The sequence below is a fragment of the Argopecten irradians genome, chromosome 5 (assembly GCF_041381155.1).
Source record: "Argopecten irradians isolate NY chromosome 5, Ai_NY, whole genome shotgun sequence".
In the NCBI taxonomy this organism is placed as follows: domain Eukaryota; kingdom Metazoa; phylum Mollusca; class Bivalvia; order Pectinida; family Pectinidae; genus Argopecten; species Argopecten irradians.
The window spans coordinates 29,052,282-29,076,040 of record NC_091138.1 but is presented as its reverse complement, the minus strand read 5'-3'; the positions used below and the strand labels follow the sequence as shown (position 1 = coordinate 29,076,040).

General features: G+C 34.9%; 2 protein-coding genes across 2 annotated transcripts in view; one reads left to right on the top strand and one right to left on the bottom strand.

The window, feature by feature from the left end:
• Nucleotides 1–252: 252 nt before the first annotated feature.
• On the top strand, nt 253–10,413 carry LOC138323449 (queuosine-tRNA galactosyltransferase-like). The gene is made up of 12 exons (XM_069268072.1): nt 253–930; nt 2,112–2,228; nt 2,559–2,658; nt 3,105–3,169; nt 4,036–4,101; nt 4,441–4,536; nt 5,153–5,248; nt 7,524–7,648; nt 8,054–8,189; nt 8,774–8,842; nt 9,392–9,466; nt 9,688–10,413. Exons 1-12 carry the CDS (start codon nt 832–834, stop codon nt 9,766–9,768), a joined length of 1,125 nt encoding a protein of 374 aa, XP_069124173.1. The 5' UTR covers nt 253–831; the 3' UTR covers nt 9,769–10,413.
• Nucleotide 10,414: 1 nt separating this feature from the next.
• LOC138324368 (meiosis regulator and mRNA stability factor 1-like) overlaps nt 10,415–23,759 on the bottom strand; it is a 32,344-nt gene continuing 18,999 nt past the window's right edge. Inside the window, exons 13-22 of the mRNA XM_069269441.1 lie at nt 23,353–23,570; nt 21,947–21,985; nt 20,726–20,771; nt 20,299–20,501; nt 19,681–19,908; nt 18,523–18,726; nt 17,155–17,419; nt 15,763–15,870; nt 15,265–15,459; nt 10,415–14,936 (exon numbers count right to left, since the gene is read on the bottom strand). Of these exons, the coding sequence (XP_069125542.1) occupies nt 13,807–14,936; nt 15,265–15,459; nt 15,763–15,870; nt 17,155–17,419; nt 18,523–18,726; nt 19,681–19,908; nt 20,299–20,501; nt 20,726–20,771; nt 21,947–21,985; nt 23,353–23,570 (2,636 nt within the window). The 3' untranslated portion in view covers nt 10,415–13,806. The remainder of the gene's footprint in view (nt 14,937–15,264; nt 15,460–15,762; nt 15,871–17,154; nt 17,420–18,522; nt 18,727–19,680; nt 19,909–20,298; nt 20,502–20,725; nt 20,772–21,946; nt 21,986–23,352; nt 23,571–23,759) is intronic.

Here is a 23,759-nt window from a genome sequence, read left to right as displayed (position 1 = left end):
AAAGGTCATACTTTGCCTTTCAAATGCAAATAATCATATGAGGCAAACATATTAATTGCCACATGATTACTTTCTATGACTGTTTCTCGCAACTTGCAGAGTGACCGATAAATGTTGATAGTTTGCTGGCAAAAAGTTGCTACAACGTTGACACAATAACATCAATACTATCTTGCTGTATACTGTTTGCCACAATTATATTTTAAGTTACTAGCAAGATCGCATTGCGCGTGGAAATAGTTTCCGTCAGCTTCCTATAAACAGCTGTTACGCGCGTTATGTATACTTTGGCGTAAACTTTGCGCTTATTATCTGCAAGTAAAATTCTAACAGTTATTGACAGAGTTTAATACATATTGGCAATTTTATGATAATACATGGAAATAATATAGTACTATGTAAATGATGGTTTCTACCAATTTTTGATCTAGACCTATAAAACGTCTAAAAATGGTCTTAGGGCAGTATATCAAATCAGTATATATATAATTTTATACCAAAATAAAATAAAATAAAACTGCCATCTGTCAATTGAATTAAGAATATATAAGGTCTAAATAAAAAAAAAATAAAAAATAAAAGTTCCTATTGTCTACCGGATTCGAACTCATCATGATGACTGCAAGCATTAGCGGAAATACAAGTACTACCATCAACAACGCATGCGCATACTGTGCAAAGCTACTTTCACTTTGACCGGATCTTTGTCAAAACTGTTTTTAATCAACAGCAATAAGACAACTATTTAGTGTCATTCTGAGCATAGTCCCAGAACAATCATGGCAGATTCTGAGCAATTTATTTGTATAACTGACAGTTAATTTAAATAGTATGCGTTTACTCTGCATACGATATGTAGTGGGACATCTTGTGTTAGCAAGGCAGCGTTTGATGTTCAACATGTGTTCTCGGCAAACAGCGATAGACGTGGTACGTTTAGTATCCTTATTAGTATTATGAAAACATGCGTTATTTTTTTCTGATTTGCATGTACTAAGTAAAAAAATAAATTACTATGATACAGTATGTATGTAGACATACCTGGTAATGATTAAGGTTGTATTCTTCTGAGGTTTCAGTCCCGTTGAAGTCTCGTTTCGACATAGATCAAAGAAGTTATGAGATTTTAAGATAAAATCTATCAATATCTTTAGCAAGTTGCCAGTTGCAAATTCTGTCAAAAAATTACATTTCTTATTTTTAGTAGATTTTTTTTATATGGGGACTTTAAGAAATGGTCCATTTGGCGGCCATTTTGAAATTGTGTCTTTTTTCGCTTTGAATAGCGCCACAGTTTTACCATTTTTTACTGAAATTGTTTTTACGTAAATCATCACTGCGCCAGTATTTTTAGCTGTATCGAACTAATTTTTGCTGTAAATCGTTACTGGGTTCGTGGTAATTAAAATATTGAGCATTAATGTGTGAAATGATACACTTTTGTCACTTTATTTTGACATTTAATGGTAATTTGGGCACTTTTATTTTTTACTCCAAAATACTGAAAAATAACAAATATTCAAATTGGGCAAAAAAGTAAGCACACGGACCCCTTATTTTTCTGCCTGATTTAGCAAGAACAACCCTTTCCCTGTTGATATGCAAAATATGAACAAAAGTTTAATACCAGAACTTTTTCTATAAAGGGTTAAATTTGGCAAAAATGGCTGAAAATGGTGCATTTTTTAGCTTAAAATTAAGGGGTAGGGGTAGCATATGTTGTTATTCTGAGAAAAAATATTAGTCTTATTAATCAAAACTGGTATGTTTTTAAAGAAGACTACTGGAAAATAAATTCTACAAACATCCATACATATCAAACACCTCGATAGGAAATTATGACTTTAATCTCATGTGTATATGGTCAAAACCGCAAAATTCCCATAAAATCCAATATTTTGTCAACTAGGTATCTTTGAGTGACAATATCTCAAAAACGAGCACACGGACATATGTTTTTTCTTCCATTTTCGTTTATAACATGAACTCCTATTTCCAAAAAGCTATATGAGAAAAAAAGTTTAATACAAGAAAATTTTGACTTCTCAGAGGAGTACATCCTTAAGGCAGTGAAATTTGTCACTATATAAAACATACCATTTATATGGCAGTCGGTGGTGATGCCTGTTTATAATGGTGACCAGTGGTTGGCTGAATCTCTGAAGTCTGTGTATGATCAGGAGTTCCACGGTAGCATGGAGTTGTCTGTCTATAACGATGCCAGCACAGTAAGTAAAATGACCATACAGACACTGTGTCCAGTACATTTGTAATTTCTAGTGCTCAAGTATATATTGAGTGTTAACTATTTTATGGTCAACTTTACTAGCCAAAGGTATTCAGTACGATGTCTACACTGTAAATGGGGAGAGAGTGATATACTGAATGCCCTTGGCTAGCAAAGTAATTAATGTTGTGGTACTGTATGATGTACTGTTTAAGAGATGTTTATCAAATAAAGTTTTTAGTTTGTATGTATTCTTTGTATAATTGGGTGCAAAAGTCCAGTATTACAAACTGTTTATAACTTCTTTTTGATAAACATGAATCTGTTTTAGGACAAGTCTATGGAACTGATAAATGAATGGGCAGACACTCTGAAGAAACGAGATATTGGTGTAAAAATTACAGAAAATACATCACAGTCTCCAAGGGGAGGTAACCACCTGCTTTATATACCGTTTATAATCCACTAACTGTTTAGATCACTTTACGAGTTTCTATATATGTAAAGTAGTCAAAGAGGCAAATATCTGTCTATCTGGTACGTTCTACCCTCTACCTCTGGATTGCAAAGTTGAAACACCTGACTTAAACTCAATATTTTTGCTTGGTTTACTCCAGTTCTAAACCTGGCATGACCTTGAGTGACCCTGCCATTTTGTGTTAAAAGGATATTCAAACAAACTTGATACCAAACTAGAATTTTACACAATGTGTTAGCAGACTTTTTAACATGAACACAATATTAAAAGAGTGAAGATTCATATACAATTTATTAAAAAGACTAAGTTGCAATAATCAATAATTGTTTTTTTCTGCTTTGTTTAGTTTTGATAAACCTTAGTTATAATCAATGTCAATTGCATATTATAATTCTTCAGTGGGATTTGCCAAGAATCAAGCAGTACAAGCCAGCTCTGGTCGATTCCTTTGTTTCCTGGATGCTGTGAGTTTCTTATATACATGATTTGAATACAGATATGTCAATTTAATGATGTAGATTACTTTTAAAAACCTACCTAAGAGAATATCAAAATAATCATATAAAAGTACTTTACATTTAATACACTCTAAAGATATATTCTTATGTTGTATTACAGTACAACATTAATATTCAATTTTATACAGAATCATAGCTTAAAACTTATTGTAAAAACTCACCAGATCTTCTAAATTTCCCTGAATATACTCTGCATGAATAAGTGTGGTGCATATAGCTCAGGTGCCAGAATAGAAGTGGTAGAAATTTAGAAGAAGATTAAAAGCATGCAACATAAGTTTAAACTGTCCAATGGTCATGTCCGTCTCAAGTCACATGACATACCTACTCACATTCCTCTCATACCTATATTCAAGACCATTAAAGGCGCACACTCCATACAAATCTCAATACTACTTTAAAGATACACATACCTTTAAATTTAACATAACATTTTATGACTTATTTAAACAATTACAAAATATAACCCTGTTGCACATACATAGACAAATACAATTGTATTCATCAAATCATATGATAGTCATTTGGTAAAGTGTTATTTGCAAGGTACCAGTGCCAATTTATGTGTGTCTGAGGATGGTTGGCAATTAGGTAAATATCTACAGAAGCTTTGTTGTTGGTGCCGTGTACATTAATTTTAATAAGGTGGAATTTAATAAGATTATCTCCCTTTAATGCGATCACTCTTAAGATATAGATCCAATAAAATTCTTTCAAAATAAACTATTTGATGTACATGTACATTTATTTTACGTATTTCAGAGGAGTTTTTGCCGTAATAATAATGTAAAAATGTGTTTTTGATTGGACAGGATGATGTAATGCATAAAGAAAGAGTTGCTCGTCAATTCCAGGCTGCTGTCAGTCATCCCAAAAGTGTGAGTACCGGTAATTACATATAAAAGTCACCGTATTACTGCTACACTAAGTATATCCTAGCTCAAACATTTTGCAATTAAAATGACACAATTGACTTTCTAAAGGTACATAGGTTACACAGCTGAAATACAATGAAAATCTCATCTTCTATACATTGTAGGATGATTCTACATAAAATTTAGCCTTTCTCATATCAAAACCCCTATGCCAGATTTATTCATCATTTACCTTGAACTGAGAAATATCCTCATGAATTCTGTATAAGAACTGTTGAAACTATATATTAAAGTGATTCCCCGAGATTTTTTTATTTTTAAATTTTTTTTATTGCTTTACAGATAGTGGGATGTAAATTCCATCGCTTACCTGAAGGTTCAACACAACGCTACACAAAGTGGGCCAATACCATATCTCAAGAACAATTATATACACAGGTATGTGTGTCACTGAGATACCAATGAGGTATACACAGGTACATGTGTCACTGAGATACCAATGAGGTATAAACAGGTACAACTGTCACTGAGATACCAATGAGGTATAAACAGGTATGTGTGTCACTGAGATACCAATGAGGTATAACATACAACTGTACTGTTAGATGTAACCAACATTTCCTGTAAACGTATACATGTATTCGTACAAAAGGACCATGGTGGCCGAGTAGTTGAAGTGTCATGACATATTAACACTATAGTCCAGCTTTAATCCCACATAGGGCAGTTGCCAGGTATTGACCATTACCGTTAGGTCAGTGGTTTACTGTTTTTCTCCAGATATTCTCCATCTCCTAAACCTGATATGTCCTTTGGATTGATTGGTTCATGGTAACTGCCCTATATGGGATTTAAATTAACGAATCAGAGGTGGAAGGCTTAAGGTAATATCTGTCATCATACCCACTCAGTTACTGTGGCTCTGGGATATCATTAGTAAAAAAAAATTAGATTACCCTGACTGATCAAACAAACAAAACAGAAACTGTACATTATGTTCCAAGATTTACACCTTTTGTTCTTGTTGATATAATAAAGACATCATTATTGACAGATGTACACCTCCCACGGACCAACAGTTCTGATGCCCACTTGGTTCTGCTCAAGGGATGTGTATAATAAAGTTGGGGGCTTTGACGAGGGAGGAAAGGTAAGCATATGCTTATTTCAATGACAAAAGTTTTAGTGCAAAATTAATGTTGCACAAGTTAGTCCAATGATCAATAATTACAATAATGATTTCTGTATATTGGAAATACAATTAGCTTCATCATAGTTTTTAGGTCAGGATGACCTATAGTCATCATGCACCATCCGTCATCATCCGCCGTCTGTCTTGCACTGTGCGTAAACTTTTCATTCAAGCGACTTCTTCTCAATATATGTAAGGCCTAAAGTACTCATATTTGGCCTGTAGCATGCTAGGATGAAGAGCTACCAAAGTTGTGAAAATGAATGACCTTGACCTACTTTCAAGGTCTCAGGGGTCAAAAAAGCAAGACTCTTTGAATGACTTCTTCTCAATAACCGTATAGCCCAGAGTACTCATATATGGCCTGTAGCATACTGGGATGAAGAGCTACCAAAATTGTGAAAACGAATGACCTTGATTTATTTTCTAGGTCACAGGGGTCGAATAGGCTAAAATCTTTGAACGACTTCTCCTCAATAAACCGTAAGGCCCAATGGACTTATATTTGGCCTAAAGCATGCAGGAAAGAAGGGCTACCAAAGTTGTGAAAATGAATTACCTTGACTTACTTCAAGGTCACAGGGGTCAAAAAAGCAAAAAATCTTTGAACGACTTCTTCTCAATAACTGTAAGGCCAAGAGTACTCATATTTGGCCTGTAGCATGCTGAGATGAAGGACAACCAAAGCTGTGAAAATGAATGACCTTGACCTATTTTCAAAGTCACAGGGGTAAAATAGGCTATTATCTTTGAATGACTTCTTCTCAATAACCATGGGGCCCAGAGCACTCTTATTTGGCCTGTCGCATGGTGGGCTGAAGGGTTACCAAAATTGTTGAAATGAATGACACTGACCTTCTTTCAAGGTCACAGGGGTAAAATAGGCTAATACCTTTTAAGTTCTTCTTTAAACTAGCCGAAAGGCCCAGGGTATTCATCTTTAGCCAGTAGCATGCTGATATAAAGGGCTACCAAAGTTGTGAAAACTATCAAGGTCAAAGCCAACTATCATGGTCACCAGGGTCAAATATTCTAAAATCTTGAATTTTGAACTTCTTCTCAAGTTCTGCCAGTGTGATTTAGCTGACACTTGCATGAAATGATCCTGACATGGTCCTTTTATGTTGATCCAAAATCCAAGATGGCCACCACACCTGCCATCTTTAAAATATATTTTGAACTTATTCTCAAGTTCTACCAGTTCGATTTTGCTGGAACTTGCCTGAAATGATACTGACATTTTCCCAAAAAAGTAATTTTATTTGTCAGGTTGATCCGAAAACCAAGATGGCTCCCATAGCCACCATCTTGAAAACACTTTTTTAACTTCTTCTCAGTTTTTCCCATGCAGTTTGGCTAAAATTTGCATGAAATGATCCTTACATTGTCCCGACCAAGGGTTTTTATTTTTTAACCATGACACCTTCTTTTGGGGCCGCGGTGGCCGAGTGGTTAACATGTCCGGCTTTCCTCCACCAACAAACCTGGCACGTCCTTACATGACCCTGGCTGTTAATAGGACGTAAAAATAAACAAACCAAACCAAACCATGACACTATATCTAATTAATTACCTGTACGGCTATTGCCAAGGTAGTCAGATGACCGTTAAGGCCCTTGGGCCTCTTGTTAAGGTACAATCTTCTGGTGCATAAAGACCTGACATAATATTACTACTTAAATGGATACGTTAGTTTATATCATAAATATGAAAAGTAATTTACAAAACTATCAGTGAATTGTTATAGTGAGATGTTTTATCTTTGCATATTACAGAATTATTTCCCTTGCGATGTCACACTCATAAAGAAACCTGGGCCATTGTTTTCTGTTATATGGTTTGGCTGGTTGGACCTAGTTGTTTGTTTATGATTTAAAGATGGATGGGGTGATTTTATATTGTTTTCAGATGAGCAATGGCAAAACCCTCAGAGACTTGTATCAAAATCTGCAGGTCTGTAAGGATTTTTACCTGAAATACTGACTGTTACAAACCACCCAGTCAAACTGTAACAAAAACTGCCATGACATTTTTGTAAGGGCAGATAACACCGTAATATGCAAAAATAGAATACATTGTTGATATACAGTGTTAGATGTCTCAGTGAATGATGTCAATGTAAGTGGTTTTTTTTTATTACTCTTTACTACTGTGAAAACACCTCTGCTCAGAAATATTCATATATCTAGCTTGAAATCTTGATATTACTTGTTTCTTGTGTTCTTAAATTCAGGGTGTTCCAGAGGATCTGATATTTTTCTATCGCCACCTTGAGTTGGGTGGTGAACTTTTCCGTGTGGATGAAGACCTTGTCATGTACAGATACCACCCACAAGCCACCACTTTCTCTGTCCACAGGTGAGGACACAAAGCATTTCTAAAGTACCTGGAAATTTTCACGAGTGATTAGTTTGGTGATTCCATGCATAAACCTTTTGCAGAGGTGTCAGTTAGTTTTGTGTTAGAAAATACCTTTTAGACTTTTAGCAACACAGTTTATACAGTTTTAAAAAGATATGTGACGGAAATTTTCCTGATCAAGCGATCATGATATAATAAGTGGAAATTTCCAACTCTCGTCAATTTTCATGCTTTCAATATCCATTGTCATTGCTTAAGGCATTCAAGTTTTCGAACAAGTTTTTAACTCAGCATGCAATTATTGATTCAGGCCTTTATTCTTTTTTTTTTATTAATAAATGTTTTATAATTGCTAAATGTTGTATGTCACAAAACTCCACATCAATCTTTTATTTATTCCAGCGATACAATCTGGGAGCATCGTATCAAAGCTATCCAGGAGCAGGTTCTAAGTAAATGGTCCTCATTCACCATATGGAATGCTGGCAAGCAAGGACGCAAATTATATCGCAGTTTATCTAAGGAAAACCAGAAAAAGGTCACCTAGACATTAACAACTCACCTGAAACAAAATTTCTAGTAATGATTCCGATATTCTAGAGACAATTAAATTGTGATCTGTGCACTGTTTAAATGTAAGAAAACAATATATTCAAAATTATGCACTATTGGAACCCCACTAGATTGGTCACCAGTCTCCAAAATATCAGAATTATCACTAGATATGCTTTATAAGTTGTCTCTCTCTGATATCTATTGATGTTTAGAGTGATATAATCTAATAACATATGATAGTTTAGATGTCTCTAGAATATCAGAATTATGATATCACTAGAAAATTTGTTTTATAATTTTGGTCTCTACACATTTGTATTTCATATATCAAGTTTCAAATTAGTGGGAGATGAACTAATATCAGAATTCAGATGAGAACTCAAAACCAAAATCCCAAGGTCTAATCATTATATTGGTGCTTGTCTAGAATTCCGCCTTAAAGCTTTGTAGGAGGGTCTCTGCCAGTAAAAACAAATGATGTATTTTATGATATAGACTGTTTTCACATCAAATATTTATACATCCAGAAGATTAATATGTTAAGATACACCATGTTTGCCTGTTTAGGTGGCAATGTTCTGTGATGTTGATGAAAAGAAGTTGAAACAAGGTGTTTACGTCTTTCAAGAATCCAAGGTAAGTTATCTTGAGATATTTTAGTACTTATTGCAGCAGAAATTTTGTGGTAAATGACAATAGGATAATTGTACCAATTGCATTTCATGCCATCAATATAATGTAATAATAAATGTGAAAGCACAAATTCATCAATGTATAAACTTAAATTTAGTGTTTAAATTCCATTACACTTGAATAAGACTGTTAACAGAATATGTAGGACAAAATGTAAAATTTACCTGGTTACTGTAAACTTACTTATTGTAGCATAATCAAATTGTAATTTATAGCACAAATGTAAAAAAATGTAAATTTAATAGCACAGATATAAGTTATTGCAATTCAAGGGTTCAAAACCAGAAATACCCTTTTACAAATTTTTGCACTGCACACGAGTTTCATGTGCTTCAAAGGCAGTGTGATAGGTGCGAGATTTAACTGTATATCAATGTTTTTCTATGATCTATTGTAATTGAAAATGGAAATCTCTCCTGATTAGTGATAATTCCATGTTTATATGTATTTTACATGCTTGATCCTCACACTCCTGATTTTTGTTATCCACAGGAAAAACCAAAGCCAACAGTTCCTATTGAACACTTCAGCAAGGCTACCAAGCCTATTCTTATCTGTGTGAAAATGGTAGGTTCTTAGTGATGTCATTGATGATAATCATTGGAAATATGTGCGATATCTATCGGTTTTATCCGAGACCCACTTGATTTGCGCTCTTTTAAGAATATATATAGATCTTCTAGCTAATAGAAATATACATGCATTGAGTGAGGGTAGCAGTATAAACGTCTCAGGATTTAAAGGCTTGTGTACAATATAAACAAAACTGTATTATTTGTGTTACGCAGGACATGACAGAAGGAAAGCTGGAGGAGAATATAAAATCTCTCAACCTGAAGGAAGGTGTCGACTTCTACCACTTCAACTGAACTCCTAATTACCAGTCGATACATTTACAAATGTATCTAGTTACGATTAGCATGACATGATCTGGGTCAGCATCGGTGTGCAGTGGACTTTGGATCAAAGAGATTAGACAAAGCCCGTTCCAAGCCCGTTCTTAACATCCGCAGCTTTCCTCCAACTGTATAGACCAAAGAGGCTTCGGCATCATTACCTGAATGGGCTTGAAAGAATAGTTAAACGTCGATATGTGACAGAGGAATTGTATGCTGTACCAGGTAGTTCCTGATAGTAGGTGAATGGAACTGTCCAGCTTCATAGTGCAGCTCACTTTAACCGATTGTACGTGATCAAGAGTTAACAAGGGGAGGTAACTGGCAGAGCAGTGTGATGTTTAATGGTTCAAGTTAATAACACAATATCTATTCTCAGCTGGTATCTCAAGAAGATTTGTAAAATACCGGACATTGTACATTACAAAATATCCATCAATCATCTGGACTTATACATGACAAAATTGCCAGAGGACCATAGTTGGGCCATATTGGTTGGTAGCCAGTCGAATGTCACCTAATGGTATATGGTTATAATATAACTCTGTCAGGAGAATGAACAGAAAGCCATGAAATGTAATGGCTGTAATTTAAAAGAAATAAACATAATATACACAAGTTTAGTGTAACATACTTTTATTTCCAGAACTTTCCCATATACCAAATGTTGTGTTGGTGGTCATTTAGAAGTAGTAATATCCATCAAAACAGAAATCATGATCACTTCAAAATTCTATTAATAATTATACCACCTTTTTTAGAGCTATATTAACAGACATTGAGATCATTATTGCCATTACTTTTACACAAATATGATCACCAAAATAATCAATCAAATCAATAAATATTGGAAGTTAATGTTCCAACTGACCAAGCTACAGGGTATCTTACCTGTGTTAGCATGGTCAGCAACATATATGTACAGAGCATAGCAATTCATCCCCATCACCAAAACAACCATTTCGTTCATAAGGGTACCGCTCAAAATTTTTTATGTACAACCAAATCTTGTAGAGTACATAAATTAGGATCAAATTCATACTGTATTCAGATTTTATACACAGTACAAGATGGTATTATATGGATGATTGTTACCAAATATGGTACCTTCTTTGATTCCCAGTCATCAGAATTCATTTGCCTGTCCAGATCTAATTAATTATTACAAGCATGTCAAGATTTAATTATTACAAGTTAACTTTCAATCATTACATGCATATATAGCCTGTATTATACACCTTCATCTCTCCCATGATAGTTTTATAAACTATGGATCAAGCTGTTACCAGATAATAGGTTAATGTACCAGTACAGTTTATAGTACACAACAGCAACCTGCATACACAAGCAAAGTTTGCTTTCGGCACCAACACCAATGAATGCAATTATTCACTCAACATATGTACCTACTCCTTCTATGACCTGGAACATATCACTTCATGATTAATTATTTGCTATTTACTAAAAGGTAAATATAAATTGCATCTACATACCATTTAATTTGTCTCTCTCACAAATTATTCCAAAGGAACAAACTTCTTGTCAGCTATTCCTACCAAATGTCCTTTTACAGGTATAACTGTTACCTACAAAGTCTTACATCAGTTTGTATGTACAACCACTCGATATAGTGTAGTGTATTGATAGTACAATCAGGCAAATATAAATATTTCCAAGAAATATTTGATACCATAAGACTTCCAATAATGTATACTACAATGTACCAATGACAAGTACACATTATTCATCTATCAAAAGTAAATAATACCTACATACCACATGTCATTTAAAAAAAATAACTTACCTAGATTGTTGAGATAGGTAAATGTCATTATTACTGTACATGTACCTTCAAATACTGCGAACCGCATTGAAAATTACTCACTCAAGACAAGTAAAATTAAATATTTACAACAGATAATTACCAGAACAGGTAAGCTCCTATTTTTACCAACAATAATAAATGTCATTATTTACCCAATAAAGGTAAATTCCACTATTACCTAGGCAGGTAGAACTCATTATTTACACACAAACAGGTAGATGTTATTTACCCAAAATAAAGGTAAATTCAATTATTACCTATAACAGGTACAAATCAGTATTTACCAACCACAATATTTTAATTACCTTAATTATTTACCATACAGCGGGTAAACTTACACACAAACAGCTAGATCTTACTACATCTTTCACTACAGGTACATTAACATGTAATTCTTACCAACCATAAGTTACTGCCATTATTTACCAATATTCTGGTAAAATTCTGATATTACCTATGAAGGTAGATCTCATCATTTACTCAAAAAAGTAAATCTGACTTATAGTAAAAAGGGTTATCAAACAAAGATCTTGTACCGGTATTTCAAACTACTTGTACCTGCGAAAGGTACCTTGTCTCAAAACTATGTACATGCATGTACACTTATCATTGTTGGACTTTCAAATAACACCCACTATTGTATACACTGCTAGCATGACTTAATTTCTTTCAAAATGTAATTTATATTGCCCACTTTTAGGATATTTTTGAGGTCAAGTCTGAAAATACATAATCATATGCAAAGGAACAGAATAGAAAAGGGAGATAACTACATACTTCTTAACCTGGAAGAAATAAGGATGACATATTGACCTCTGGATATGCAGTTTGAGACTAGAATAACCATTAACCCCAAAAATGAAAATGGCAAAGTGAAGATGATAAAATTACAATGGCAGAGCATTCACTGGATATTTGGTGAAGGGAGCTATGCTGCAAGTTCTGACAAGATACAGAATTGTGATGTAAATGGACGCTCATATTAAAGGGAGATAATTATTTTGATCAGAAAAAATAATTCTTTTCATTTGGTTATAAATACTAAATAGTTTTAAAACAAATACATGTAATATATATTCTTTGACTTAAAGAAAGGACAGAGTACAATATTTTGTTACTGGTAAATTAGGAAAAACAAAACTTGATTCACTGAAATTTAATTACCATCATATGTTTAATAATTAGAATTTTGTACTTAGGCATTGATGTCACTATTTTTTAATAGCGTAGCGGATTCTCACAAAAGTTTGCAAACAATTTTTTTTTTATAACCCGATAAAATTCAAAATTAGTGACATCAATACTTATAATTAATTTTATACTCTATTTGATAAAATGAAGTATGTTTCAATGTAACATTATAGTGGTTTTTCAAGGGATTCTTTTTTCCGAAACAATACGCAACGTCAATGTCTCTATTGTGACGTCACGATAACGTCGGGGTTTCGTGCCATTCTCGGATTTTTTTTTTATAGCGGTATGCAAAAAAAATATTGGCCAATCAGAAAGCCAGATTTGGTATGAAAACAAAGAAAAATTAATTATTCTCATATGGTGCAAGAACTATAAAATAAATTTTGATGGAAATCAATCTGAATTGTGGTAAGTTTTAATAGTGGATTTTTAAAAGGGCATTAATTACAAGGCACAGTATACAATCATGTTATCAGAACACCAAACAATAACACATTTATAAAATACATATACACTGACAAACCCTATTAGTGTACATTCAAATGTACCAAGACAATTTTGGTATTTTAAATACCATAACATGGCCGTAAAGAATACAAAATATTGTACATGAATCCAGTGTCTAGAGCACATGGTACCATATATAGGGTACAAAATAGGCTTCCACTCACATAGGCTATATTTGCAGTTATCTGCCCTTGCCGGTAGGTATTGATTGTGACATGTGTTTACAAGCGTAACGTCATACTTTTCGACACAAATGACATGAATTGTGCTAAAAAAAATAATGGCCTTGTAATCGATACCTACCCGCAAGGGAGTTAACTCTGTTATATGCAAAGATGGAATAGCAGGTAGGTATCGATGGAATCACAATTCCAACAGTTCTTCCATTCATACATTATATGTATACATCTAGTTTACTTTTGGAAAAGTTACTTCTGACCACCACAAATACTACCACAGAAACCATACACAACACATTTTATCCTCTAAACATATGGGGGAGAGGACAGCTCCATAGGGTTGTCAAATCGAGCTGCAATGCGTTGTTTACGTGGAGACTTGCGAGGAGATCCCTGCGAGACATCACTCAGGGTGCTGGTGTCTGATTTTACAGAGCTGGTATCAAGGGGAGGCTCCTGGCGGAACATGCTATCATAACAGGTGCTATCTGTCAACGATTTAATGGATTTCTCTTTTGGAGGACACTTTGGCAACACGATTTTGTGTTTGACAACTAGATCTTTGGTTTTCCTGATTTCAATGGTGTCTGATTTCCTGACTTCTTTGGCACTGTCGCTTAACTTTGGAGAAGCTGTGACTGATGTTATAGCTTGATCACACAAGCTGAATGTGGCAGCAGGCGGACTGCCTTCAGACACCACAGTAGCGGTCACTTGGATTGTGGGCATATCATGTGAAGAGGAAACCACTGGACCTGTGGACATTTGAACAGTGGACTCTTGATCAGCAGTGGTCACTTTGGGGCTTGTGGATATTTGAGCAGTAAGCATATCAGTTGTAGTGGACATCTGAACAGTGGATATTGAGGTTATCGACTGTGGTAAAGCCATCACACTAGGTGTATTTGGACTAGACACAGACTTCACTTCCACCTGACAAACCTCACTGCTAGTAGATTGTAACAGACTTGGGACAGAGATTGCCGGAACATTTTGTGAAGAAGAAGCTCTTTGGGAAGTTGATGTTAAAGCCATAGTTTTGGCTACTGTAGTTTTAATTATACCCACTTCTCCTGCAGGGTCACGACCTCTTATTGGGCCTGCTCCATCAACTTCCTGTCTAGCCTGAACTTCCTGTTTGGAGAAAACCTCCATCATTTCAATGAGTTGTGAATCGCTGGCCTTCCACCAACCATGATCATCAGCACCTTCACCCTTATTGACCTCTGTCTGACCTTGACCTCCGACCTTGAGTAATTGGGGTGTGGGAGCCCTGTCTGGATTTGGTGTGGATCCTCTAGAGGCCGGAGGTGGTGGCCGGGAAATTAAACACTGGGCAGCAAAGTTGAGAAGCTCCGAAGTTGGTGTTCGACAAAGGGGAGTTTTTTGTCCACGCTTCTCATTTTCAGTCAGGGTCCAAATTTTCTCTTGCATATCTAGTAAATTAAATCAATGTAATGCATGGTTAACACAAATATGTCATTCTTTTAGATTCAAAACTGTGTATGATTTTGCTCTAAACATCAAACATTGAACATCAAATTTTTTTCCAGACTTTCAATTTTACCCAAACTAACCAACTGATATACATCTATATGAATTTTAGTACACACTCTTGATATCCCTTTCTCTCTCTTTATTTTTTTAAGAATAACTTATTGTATAGTATTAGAAAGTTTCAAATCAGAAATAATAAGAGGTTTTTGTGTACGCTGGACATCAATTAGTGTTTAATAAAGAGTGAAACAAAAATGAATTGATTACCTATAGGGATAGTGTCAAAGGTCATCAGATTTGGCACTTGTTCCTCAGGATTGAGGTCAGGTGATGGGATGGCTGAAGGCACAGGAGCAGAGAGCAGATCAACAGACCGTGAAGGTATAGGCTGGTCCTGCTGGCTACTCAAAACGATATCTGCCTGAGATTTTCTAACCTCACTTTCAACGACAATCTCATCATCTACAAACAAATCAATATTTATACATTGTCAATATCATGTTAAGATATATATATGTACATGTACATTTCATAAAATTACAAATACATATATTACCAAATTATGTTTTCAATATTAATCACAGCTTAAAGTATAGCCAGTAATTTCCATAAAGATCTTTTCACAGCACATGTACATGGCCAACTAGTCACAAAAAATTTGTCAATGGAATAATAGGAAATGGATGGATAATATATACCTTTATAACCATATCGCAAGATTTCCATAAAATCACAATCTATACAGTATCCAGAAACTTCACTAACCTTCAGGGTTGTTATCGGTAACACCAGAGTCACTGGACTGTGTATCGGAGGCTGAGCGATGTAGGTACTCCCTCAATCCATCCTGGTCTTTATAGGCAGGTAATCCAGCTGAGGAGACAAGACATCACCAATCAGAACAGTAAACACATTACTTGACAAAATCTTATTGTGATGAATGCCGTCACATAAAGTTCCCCAATCTCCACAGAGCTTAATTTGAAAAGAGTGACCTCCCCTGAATAACGACATGGCATTGTATTAACAGTAAATAAATTTTCTTTTGCAGAAGAAAAATGCTTTTTGAAAAGTCAAATCGTTTTAAGTTATTATATAAGGCACAGCATTCTCTATATATGTTCCTTTTAGCCCAATTTTTAAAAATTGCATGCTGTGGCGGCCATTTTGGTTCCTGGTCTGCAAAAAATGCATATCTACAGGTATAAAATGACCTCAAAATAGTTCATATCACTAGTAACAATATGAACTTTTACAACAAAAATGAACTTGGACTAAAACGGATCCCTGTGACCAGTGAATAAAGGGAGATAACTCTTACTGGTTTAAGAAAATTTGAAACAGTCACAAAATCATTTTTTTACCAATAATTATGGTATTTTTCACTTTAAAAATTTAGAATCTAATTTCAACTACATATTGAAATTGATTCCAGGTAAATCAGACCAATAGTCAAATATATATAAGCAGTTAAATTTTGAACAATGAAAGGCTATGGCAGCCGTCTTGGGTGCTGGTCGGAGAAATGAAACCGCATCTGAAGGTCACCAGAAACGACCTCGCAAAATTTCATGGCAATCCAACCTAGTTTTCTAGAAAATGGTCGGACAAAATCACTGCGGAAAAAGAAGAACATCTGTTGGGGGAACTAAATAAATAATCATATCTTGAAGTTCCATATGAACTTATTCTGTATTTGCATATTACAGAGTTATCTGCCCCTGTGAGTATATATTGATGTACATGTACAAGTGTTTATAAGCGTAACGTCATTCGAAAACAATGTAAATTTTGCTCACAAAATAATGATGTCATAATATGGCTACCTACCCACAAGGTAGACAACTCTGTAATATGAAAAGGCCAAATATTATTATAGTATTTTGCAATGTGACAATGATTCAGCTTTTCGTAAATAATGAACCGGTAGTAGCTTGTCATTGATAACTTTAGTGTACATGATAGAAGTAATATTCCTGACTACCACTTGACATCTTATTTTTGCACCTATATACAATACCTTTTAATTCTAATAACAGGAATCAGCATTAGCGTGACCCCTTATCTTTGAAATCTAACGACAGAATACAGTTTTTGCGTGACCCCTTACCTTTGAACTCTAATGACAGAAAAAGCTGTATTTGCGTGACCCCTTACCTTTGAACTCTGATGACAGACAACAGTATTTGCGTGACCCCTTGCCTCTGATGTTAGCTATGTATGGTATAGTCTGTAGTAAGGCTATAGTTGTTGGGTATCCAAACAAAGCGGGTTTAAGCTCCACTCCGAAACGTTCCTTATACATCCTCTCAAAATGTGTCAGGTACAGCCGTCCCTGCTCGTGAAGGAGCAGACGGACATCACGGGCAAAGGCCTGTAGAGGTGTTAGACTGATCACGGCCGACTCGTCATCTCCAATCACCTTCAGGCAGATTATATACACAATTACTCTAAATACAGTAATCAGGTATAGTATGTTTTTTTTAATTTGTTTTTTATTCAAAATACTCATATAGAGTAGGACTACTTCAGGTACCACATGGAATTTGATAATATTTGTGTTGGACTATTATTGGTGATGAAATGACGCTAATATACAATTATCGACCTATTTTCAGGTGGATACGATGAGTTATCAACCCGAGTAAGTGACATATCCTGAGGCTGGAGGCCGAAGGTTATAGGATTGATAATTCACTGTATCCACCTGAAAATAGGTTGATAACTGTTTTATTATTTGACATTTACAGGATATTAACCTGGTTCTTCAAAAAGACTTTACTACAATAAACAGGATAATATTTGCAAATGTTCTTTTTACAAAAGTAGTTATCTATTACATGAAGCATATGGTAAATATCCAAATGCTTCTTGCTAATGTTTTAGACTGGTAGAACCAGAATATTTTATCGCTGCATCAACTTCTCGTCTGGCATTCTTAAATGTTTTTCATAAATTGAAGTTTGCAGTTGATCACTGTGCACGTGGATCGGAGTAAACTTGCTGCCTTCCGCCATATATGTTGCTGACTATATAATGATGTCACACTAGATTAATCTGACGTCATTGAATTAGGAAACCACGTTATGCTATATTTGGGTACGACTCGATGTGAAAAGTGATTATGACCTCACATATAAAGGGAGTTTCCCTCGATCTATTTTTGACACAGGTTACTGGACTCGTGAGAGGTATCTGGACTGAGTCCAGTAACCTCGCGTGCTTTTCGCCACAGATTTCGGTGATATCGCAGTTGATGAATACTTCTGAGAAATGTATCGGCCAATCAAAATACAGCAAAAACACCAGTCATATAATAAATGATGATATCCTGCACTGAGAGAAGATTACAGAGACTTGTTCCACCCCTACCACTGGAGATAAAAGTACTGTTATGGGGTATCACATTGTACATGAAATAGTCCCATCAGATATTTATCCTCTCCATTGTCAGATGTATACAATATGTCTTCTGTGTAAGTTAACTTTTAGACAATAATAGATATATATTCATAATTGTCTCACCTGAACATAGTCTAACAGCTCTTCCTTGATTTGTTTGATATCACAGTCATGGCCGTAATGAGATTTGTAACGACTGACAAGTTCGACTAAAGGGAGACTACCCCCACTCTGGTCCATCATCAGCTGCAGTATGTGATGAGCTAGTCGAGGCATCTCTGTTTTACTGACTAACATCACATATTTACATCGGTTCACCATCTCAACCTGGGGTACAAACAGTTATTTGACGTATAGAATCACAATAATTTCATTTTGACTATATGCAGTTAAAGTAATTTTCATAGCAAAACTGACTTGTATATGTAGGTACATATAAACTTCAATTGTCTTCCAAATGGGGCATAACTCTAAAATAGATGGAGATATCATGGTCCGCTATAGATTGCATGCATCAATGTACAACGTATAAAAATTATTGCCATAAAATTTTGTTGAAATTCCTCCAGTAGTTCAGAGGAAGTAGTCAGTTGATTGTTACAGAGGGGAAGACGGACAACCTGACTCCAGTACACATCACCTTCCTTGCTAGCTGCAATATTGTAGCTCAAAAGACTTTTAGACAGAAAATTATGTCGTCTTTAGAGCTACAATTGGTGTCTATTACTGCTACTGGAGCAAAGTAATAATTATGCAAACCGTTAGAAAAACGTCTGTTTGAATTATATCGTACTTGTTTGATATCGCTTACCTACTCGGCAGTAAAACTGAACCACATAAGATATCAAATTCTCATCGAGGCATTATTGTTTTACATAATACATATGAAGGTCTTTCTCAAGGGAATTTATACGGCAAGTCCACAAATTGTGAATATGACGTCTTGTGAGCGGTACGATAGATATAAAGAATGGTACTATATGTTTGTTTTGGACAAAAATGTTATGTAAATGCATGTATACACATAAAATAATCGGAAACCTACAAAAAAATATAGAAAACTGTGCCCGAGTGATTTTCAGTGGCAGTGCTCCACTACGACACATGGGGACCAATTCATACCCGGCCGAAACATATAGTAGGCCGGGTACGTATATTCGTTCTACTTCCTTGCAAGAGCACATACTTATAGTTACATACATTTGATAAGTAATGTAGACCATGCATATGGACTTGTGATGAAATCCGGTGACAACACATGATTTGATAAAATGCTGTTACCTTGACAACGTGTCGTAGTTTCTTCATGAGATCCTCCTCTGAATCCACGTTGAAGTCGTACAGTGGGATGTTGAAACCATAATGACATGTAAATGTGGACATGAGATGATGAAGTGGTAGACACTGGCTCTTCTGGTACTTCAGTAGACCAACCATCTGTTCTGCCAGAATCTTACGTAGTTCTGGTTCTGTCAGGTGGATCATTCTCTCCTCACCATCCTCCTCCATCTGTACCAGAAAGTCAATAGTAAATGGTGCGATAATTTACATCACATTACGCCTAGTAAATCTTCTATATTTGATACTTAATACTTAATGGTGGATATGATTGATATTAAACTGAGAAATTAAACTATTTTGATACCACTTAATCAATGAATTTCCGTGTGAATCTGCTTTCTAATCTATCAATCCATCACTGTACAGAAATTTTACAACTGTTTAATACACAAGATCAGAAAATAAACATTTAAGAGACCCATCTTTAATTAAACCATACATGCATTAGCATGCGTGCAGTTAGCTATTGACTAAAGGCCAAGTGCAAATTCCATAGAATGAATCACATTTAAAAACATATTTTAAATAAATTATGATTATGTTTTTTGAAACGTGTACCTCCACCACATGTGGGATGGCTTCAAACAGGTCCATTAGTTTAGTGAATCCATAGTCCGAAACACGGCACTGGCGACCAAAGTGATGGTGGTACGCTGGAATAAATTTGTTGAACGGCATACGACACTGAGGGTTGTGACGCAATAGGTCTACTACCTCTAAAGAGAACTGGCGGGTCCGCTCGACCTCTTCAGCACTCTGGTCTGAAAACAAGATGTGTAATAATGCTTAATTAGGTGTATTGCTTTTTAAATAAGAATACAAAATAAGCAATAAATTTTGTCATGTCTGAAACATTTCTTAGTCTTTTAAGATGATACATCATGTCTGAAACATTTCTTAATCTTGTAAGATTGTTTTAAAATTGCTTGTAATGTTTACTGTATAGATATGAGTATTACAGAAATTCTGATGAAATGTTCCTTACCTTTCCGAGGAATGACAATGACATTTTCTCCACCTTCAGCCATTACCTATAAAATACATTTAGATATCATGATCAATGGAGAAAACATTTAATATTGAAAGTACTTTTCAAAACTATGACCCCATCAAATAGGTAGTCTTGCTGATAACAGCAAATAAAGGAGTTTGTTACAGTGGTTTACAAATCTTAGGCACTGACGAATGTGCATAATTCAAACCACATGTCCCATCACAGAAGCTTGACGCTCTGTTAATAATATATAGCACCAGTATGCATATGGTCATGAGACTAATAATATTGATATTTAAAAGTGGCTGATGGATGGTAGTATGAGGTGTTTGCTGGTATCAACAAGATTTTGTAAATGTATGTATTGGGAAAATCTGTTCCTTACACAATATTTGATGGTGGTATGAGGTGTTGGTAGTTAAAATAGGACAGTATACTGGTGAACAACTGTACACATATAAAGGTAGATAATAATGTGGATTTTTCCAACTTATAAGGTTTGTATTAAATCATTTTGATTATATGTTTTCAAATGTTTTATGATTTTTTGAATAAACGATAATATGTTGTCATGATTATACTGTAAAGGCATGCACCTGTGAAAACTTTGTACGTAGCCAGAAATGTATAGAAGTTTGGTTCATCCATACTCTGTAATGTCCCAGGGCCTGTTGTAAACACTTATACTAATATAGTAGCTGACCAAATTTAAAAAAAATAAACCATTTTTCTTATTTCAGAATTAAATGGTATTTCAAAATAATATCATAGCAAAATTAACAATAGTTTTCACCTATCGTAACAAGACTACACTCTCCGTTTCTGGCTCTCACACACATGTTCACTCATACTGGTTAATACAATTTACGGTAAATGAAACGAAAGTAGATTTCTATACCAACGAAGAAATACATTGTATGACTAAGATACTAGTACATATCCATCGACTAGTTAAACATTTAACATGGTTGGTTTGTTAAATTATTTTGCACTTTCAACAAGCCTTAGAAAACACTTTCGTTTCTAATGATTCCTAAACAAACACTGTTCCTTACACAATATTTGATGGTGGTATGAGGTGTTGGTAGTTATAATAGGACAGTATACTGGTGAACAACTGTACAAATATAAAGGTAGATAATAATGTGGTGGGTAGGATCTGATGCTGTTTACTATGTATGTGATGGTGATCATTATAAGAGAACAAGTTACCATAGCTGTGGTAGGGGGCACTTCTGTCAGCAGGTCGTCCTAGGGTGGGGAAAATCCCATTTTACTGGAATAGCCCTAATAATACCTCAGTGTTCAATTTCAAAGTTATTCAAAAGGAAGCTGTAAACCAATTTATTTTCGTTATGACTTAAGGATGTACACCTCTGAGTAGTCAAAATTTTCTTGTATTAAAACTCTTTTTCTCATATAGATTTTTGGAAATAGGAGTTCATACCATACAAGAAAATGGAAGAAAAAATATATGTCGGTGTGCTTGTTTTTGAGCTATTGTCACTCAAAGATACCAAGTTGACAAAATCTTAGATTTTTGGGATTTTTTGCCGTTTTGACCATATACACAAGAGTTTAAAGCCATAATTTCCTAATGAGGAGTTTGATATGTATGGAAGTTTGAAGAATTTATTTTCTTGTAGTCTTCTTAAAAAATATACAAGTTTTGATTAATAAGACTCATATTTTTTCTCAGAATAACAACATATGCTACCCCTACCCCTTAATTTTGAGCTACAAAAATACACCATTTTCAACCATTTTTGCCAAATTTAACCCTTTATAGAAATAGTTGTGGTATTAAACTTTTGTTAATATTTTGCCTATCAATAGGAATGGGTTGTTCTTTCTAAATTAGGCAGAAAAATCGGGGGTCAGTGTGCTTACTTTTTTGCCTCATTTGAATATGTGTTATTTTTCAGTATTTTAGAGTAAAAAATAAAAGTGCTCAAATTACCATTAAATGTAAAAATAAAGTGACAAAAGCGTATCACTTCACGCAATAATGCTCAATATTTTAATAACCACGAACCTAGTAAAGATTTACAGCAAAAATTAGCTCAATACAGCTAAAAATGCTGGTGCAGTGATGATTTAAGTAAAAAACATATCAGTTAAAAATGGTTAAACTATGGCTCTACTCAAAGAGGAAAAAGACACAATTTCAAAATGGCCGCCAAATGGGCCATTTCTTAAAATCCCTGTATAAAAAAATCTACTGAAAATAGAAATGTAATTTTTTGACAAAATTTGCATCTGGCAACTTGCTACAGATATTGATAAAATATATTTGAAAATCTCATAACTTCTTTGATCTTTGTCGAAACGAGACTTCAACAGGACTGAAACCTCAGAAGAATACATCCTTAATTTCACGTTTTCATGCCCAAAGACACTTCACAGATCTAATTTTGTGATGAACTTGTAAGTGAATATTTTTCATTGAGACTCATTTTCATCATTTCTTATTGCTTGCGAAATACGCAAAAATAATCTCACATGGAAATAAATTGTTTTACAGTAATGTCTACTTTCTTAGAACATAAGGGAACATTGGCTACATAATTAATCTAGACTTGCAGCTACTGTACATAAGCTAGTGATAAGAAATATACCTGTACAATATGAGGAATGGCTTCAAACAGGTCCTTCAGACGACTGTATCCATAGTCTGCTACTCGGCACTGTCTTCCAAAGAAATGATGGTAGGAAGGGATAAATTTACTCAGAGGCATGCGACACTGGGGACTCTGCTTGAGGAGGTCAGTCATCTCGCGACAAATCTGGTTCAACTGCTGATTCAACAGGGGACTGGCTAGGGGGCGGCCAGCATCTGTAACATCATACACTCAGGTAAGATCCTCATTCTAAAATATTCTCTTTGTAAGGTGGTGTTAGCAGTCAAGTTTTCGAGTGGGTGCTGTGTGAGTGGAGTGAGAGGTATTGACAAGGACAAGAAGATATCTGTCAGACTAGGCATGGTGTGGTGGGATGTTGGGGAATTGGAATTTAATAATGAGTG

What these genes read in the sequence shown, in the direction of transcription:
- LOC138323449 (XM_069268072.1), top strand. Translation starts at nt 832, where the DNA reads ATGCGTTTACTCTGCATACGATATGTAGTGGGACATCTTGTGTTAGCA. An exon ending in GGCAAACAGCGATAGACGTG is followed by an intron (nt 931 to 2,111) that starts GTACGTTTAGTA and finishes TTTATATGGCAG; the next exon opens with TCGGTGGTGATGCCTGTTTA. An exon ending in TTCTTATCTGTGTGAAAATG is followed by an intron (nt 9,467 to 9,687) that starts GTAGGTTCTTAG and finishes TGTGTTACGCAG; the next exon opens with GACATGACAGAAGGAAAGCT.